This window comes from Nothoprocta perdicaria, unplaced genomic scaffold (assembly GCF_003342845.1).
Source record: "Nothoprocta perdicaria isolate Ctin4 unplaced genomic scaffold, notPer1 scaffold_4, whole genome shotgun sequence".
In the NCBI taxonomy this organism is placed as follows: domain Eukaryota; kingdom Metazoa; phylum Chordata; class Aves; order Tinamiformes; family Tinamidae; genus Nothoprocta; species Nothoprocta perdicaria.
This window is the reverse complement of record NW_020455643.1, coordinates 8,672,844-8,677,561: the sequence shown is the minus strand read 5'-3', so window position 1 is coordinate 8,677,561 and position 4,718 is coordinate 8,672,844. Positions and strand designations below refer to the sequence as shown.

Here is a 4,718-nt window from a genome sequence, read left to right as displayed (position 1 = left end):
AGTGACCCCACAGCCAGCCCCCCACACTGGCCTCGCACCCCCAAACTACCCTCGACAGGCCAGCACGGACTGCCCTGCACCCCCTACACACCCCAACCCCTGTCCCTGAGGAGCAGCCCACCTCCCCACCGCGCCCTTGCACCCCAAACCCCTCAGCACCCCCAACACCAGTGTTTGAGGACCCCAACACACGGTATCGCCCCGTCAGCCCCCCCAGCAGCACAGTGACAGCATGGGGGGGGACGGGGACATGCGTGCCCCACACCTGGGCCACGAGGCTGCGGCCGTTAGCGGGACCGGTGCCCCGGGCCAGTTCCCAGCACGGCCCCCCCGCCGGTGCCCGCCGGGCTCCGCTGCCCACACCAATTACCGGACAATCAGGGCCGCCGGGCCGCCCTGCCGCCGTCCCCGCCAAGGGGCTGGGATCTGCCGGGGCCCCGGGGTCCCACTGCCACCGCGGCCCCGCGGACGGCTGAGAGCCTCGCCAATTAGGTTAATGGGGTTGGCACAGGCACTGGGGGCCGGGACGGGGGTGGCACAGGCGGTGCCGTGGGACCGGGGGCAAGTGTCCTGCTGGCGTCACTCGGTGTGAGGAAGGGGATGGGAATGAGGGGGAAGGAGCGGGTGACCCTGTTGCCTGCGCTGGCCTGGACATCTCTGTCAGCTGACGCTGGCTTTGGTTAAATGAGAAGTTGGCCCGCTGGCTGATGCCCACGTCACTGGCCAAGGGGGACAATTTGAACAGCGATGCCAGGGCACCAGGTGGTCCCCACATCGGAGGAGATCTGTTATGGGAATAGTCCCCAGGGTATGGYGGCCCCTGCTCCTTCCTCGCTGCCCCCCGGGCTCCCCATCCCCTGGGGTGCTGTGGGGTGAAGGAGGAGCGGGCAGGGTGCCTGCAGCGGCAGGGTGGGCGAGGGGGCCGCCCCCCAGCTGGCAGCAGAGGCGAGGGGCCAAGGATGAGGTGGGAGCGCGCTGGGGAGCACAGCCTGGGCCGGGGCTTTCATGTGGGCCGGGGGCTGTCGCGGTGCCAGCGGGTGCCCGCGCCCGCAGCCAGCGCTGCGCCTTTGATGTGCCACTGAAGCGGCATTGTGGCCCCGTTGGCACCACGCAGGACAGCGAGGCAGTGGGAAGGGGAGCGCGGCCGGGGCTGCCGGCACGGAGGCACCTCCTGCTCCCCATGGGATGGAGATCTGAATGGGACCTCTCTAAAGGGCATGGGCACCCTTTTCCCCCAGCAGAAACACAAGGTTGCCCTGCCSCATAGCAGGGACAGAGATGGAGGCACGAGCACCCCCAGCTCCCAAAAGGACATGGGGACCTGCACACCYCATTCCCTCTAACGGGGACAGAAATGACGCTAACAAGGAGGGAGGGTGACAYGGATACCCCTTGCCCCAGAGATGGGCATGGAGACATGGATACTCCCCAATAGGGAAGGAAATAGGAACATGGGTCCCGAAATCAGCAGTGGGGATGCACCCTGTGCTCCTCAGAAGGGCACAAGGATGGGCACAGGGGCATCAGGGAGTAGCAAAGGGAGCAGCAGCGGGGCATGGGCACTCCCAAAAGCTGGAGTAGATGCCATGTTGAGCTGTGGAGCTGGAGGTGAGCGGGGGCACCCCCGCAGCTGTGTGGGTGAGTGGCACCCCACTTCCTAGAGTGCCCACCGCCCAGGGCATGACGGCACCGGAGAGAGGCACATATGTCCCCTGGGCCCCTCAGTCCTCCCCCTCCTGCGATCTCTGCCTTGCCCGCTCGCCCAGCCGCCTTTGAAGTGCCCAGAGCATCCCATGCCCGCACGGAGGCCCCTCGCATCCCGGTGCGTTCCCAGTCRCTTGACGCCACCTCCTGCCCCCTCTTCTCCCCCCGCCACCAAAAAACCCCTCCTCGGCTGGCCCCGCTCCCAGCTGGCCCCCTCCCGGGGCCCATGGCCAGGCGAGGGGGGCACGGGCGGCTGGGCAGCGCAGGAGGGAGGGTTTCGCTGCCGAGATTGGCGTGAAAATGATCAAGGGCCGCGGGCAGCGCCGGAGCGCAGGGCCCGTCTGATGCTGCCCGCCCGGAGGCCCCGTCGAACAAAGGCGGCATTGAGGCCGTGGCTGCGTCCCCCCCCGCTCCCGCCCCCCTCCCCGAGCTGGCATCTTGGCGCGACATTAATGAACTCGCCTGTTTGCGCTCCCCTGGCCCCTCTCTCCTCCCACCGCCCAGGGGGCACCGTATATATCCGCCTCTCCTTACCCGCCTCGGGCACTTCGGGGGCTCCCCCCTGCCGCCCCCCTCGCCTGAAGGGATGGAGCGAGGAGCCAAGAGGACGGGGCCGGTGCTCCCGGCCGCCCGCCCCGGTGCCCACCTGCGGCCCCCCGTGCTCCTGCCTCTCCTGCAGCTCCTGCAGCTGGCGGCGGGGGGTCCGCTGGGCCCGCTGTACCTCATGCCGCCCAGCGTCCTGCAAGGTCAGTGCCCACCRCCGCCACGGGGCATGGGGCAAGCGGATGGGGATGGGGGCTGTGGGAACCGGGACTTCGGGGGTCTCTCTCTGGGGAGGGATGAGCAAAGCAGGATGCCCGGGCTCTTATCCTGGGACAGGACAAGCCTCCCCAAGCCCTGGAGATGCCCTTGCTGCCCAGGCTGGGTGTCAAGTGCTACCTGCTGAAAATGGGGGCTATTTGAGCAGCAGGMGGCTATTTGAACCCCAAGATCCGTGACATCTTCCATCCTGACTAGCTGCACCAGCCCCACGGGACCCTCTGCATGGGGCACCAGGAGCGGGAGGGTGGTGATGAAGGCACAGGCATGGGCACATACAGCCATGAGCACACCAACAGCACACGACGTTAGGGGTTGCGTGTGGGTGCGCGGTGGCGCCAGGGGTCTGAGCGCCCCGCCGTGCGCCCGCCAGCGCTGTCGAGCCGCGGGACGCTGGTGCTGGAGGCGGCGCTGAGGAGCGCCCTGCTCGCGCTGGAGGCGGCCCTGGCTGAGCAGCAGCGGCAGCGCGGCGCCTGCGGGCTCTGTGCCCCCTGCCTCTTCCCGCCCTGCGCCAACCTCACCCGCCGCTGCCCACGTGAGTCACGGCCCCGCGATCCCTACGCATCYTCAGGAGACCCAACTCAAACACCGCCCATGGGTCCCTACCCAACCTGCCCCATGAGATGAGACCAAACTGCCCCCTACCCTATTGAATACTGGTCCCTAGAGACCTTCCCAAAACTTTGTCCTACCTCCTAGAGATGCCGCTGAAAACCCACCAAGACCCTGCCCAAACACTGCTGGGAAACCCAAGCCACCCCATCTACTCCCACACCCCGTCCCATCTTCTCAAGACYCTACCCAAATATCACCTGGACGCCTTAACCAAATGGGGCCCCATCCCCGGTAGACCCTACCCAAGCACTGCCTGATGCCCTTCCCATTCCCCAGAGACCCTTCCCAAGCATCCTGGAGGTTCTGCCCAGCCATGCCCCGTCCTCATCCACCCCAGAGAGGAGCTCCGGATGGGCAGGGGAGGGATGGCTGGGAGATGCCCACATCTCTGCCATCCCACAGCACCAGCCGTGCCCCCCACCATGCCCCCCAGCTGCCAGACCCTGCTTGATGCCCAGGCACTGCCCGAGCTGTCCCAGCGCAACTGGGCGCTGAGCCAGGCGTGTGCCCCCTACCAGCGCCTGTGCCCAGCTGAGGGGGCCCAGGGGGATGCCTGTGTCCCACTCAGCGCCGGGCATTGCCGCCGCCGCCTCCAGGAGTGYCGTGAGTGGGTGTAGACATCAGGGTTCCCCAAAGAGGGGAGCCCTACAGCAACAAATAGGGTGTCCTGGTGGGGAGTCATTGCTGGGTGGGAGAGGCTATGGAGGATGGTGAGGGTGAGGAGAGGGGGAGTGGGGTGGGGAGACTGGGCATGCCAGGGATGGAGCATGGTGCAAGGGAGGTCTGGAATGGGATGGGCACATTGGTAGGATGGAGGCACTGGGGGATGATGGGGGAACTGGAGTGGGATGAGAAGACTGGGGAGACAAGGGTGGTGATAGTGGTGGTGGAGCTGGGATGATCCCCCAAGGGGAGGGGAGACTGGAAGAATGAGGCATTGGAGGTGATGGACAACTGGGGAACATGGAGGCACTGGGGGGTCCTGAGGATACTGAGGGATAGGGGCAATGGGGGGATCCGAGGCCAGACAGGAAGGTTGGGTGATGGGGTCATTGCAGGATGATGGGGAGTTGGTGGTGATGGAGAATCTGAGGGGGATCCGGCAGGAGGACAGAGCATTAAAARGGGCTGGGGAGATCTGGAGTGGAGCAGGGTGAGGGATTGGGCAGGGGGGAAACAGGCAACGGAGGTGCCTGGAGTGATAGAAAAGATTGGGKTGTGTTGGGAGGATTGGGGGAACCTGGGGTGGGACAGGGGACTGGGTGGTGCTCACAGGGAGATCTGGGGTGGGATGGGACAACTCGGGGCACAGGGGTACGGCAGGCACTGTGAGGACCTGGGAAATGTGAGAGGGAATCACAGGCACGGGGGCCGTGGGGAACGGGGAGGAGGGCGGCGGGGGCCCCGCGCGGCGTCACGTCCYGTTCCCGCAGGGCTGGCGACCGCGGCGCCGAGCGCGGCGGCGGCAGCAGAGGCGGCGACGCCAGGTGAGGCGGCGAGGCCGGGCGGCGCTCACGCCACCCCCCGCCACGGCCGGCGCCCCCGTCCCCCCGGCTGCCTGCTGGGCCGGGGGGCAGAGG

General features: G+C 67.2%; 1 protein-coding gene across 1 annotated transcript in view; it reads left to right on the top strand.

Annotated features, from left to right (window-relative positions):
- Positions 1-2,290: 2,290 nt before the first annotated feature.
- The window catches only part of PRSS56 (serine protease 56), a 6,482-nt gene continuing 4,054 nt past the window's right edge, over positions 2,291-4,718 (top strand). The window contains exons 1-4 of the mRNA XM_026045245.1: positions 2,291-2,450; positions 2,897-3,058; positions 3,541-3,741; positions 4,572-4,625. Coding sequence (XP_025901030.1) covers positions 2,291-2,450; positions 2,897-3,058; positions 3,541-3,741; positions 4,572-4,625 — 577 coding nt within the window. The remainder of the gene's footprint in view (positions 2,451-2,896; positions 3,059-3,540; positions 3,742-4,571; positions 4,626-4,718) is intronic.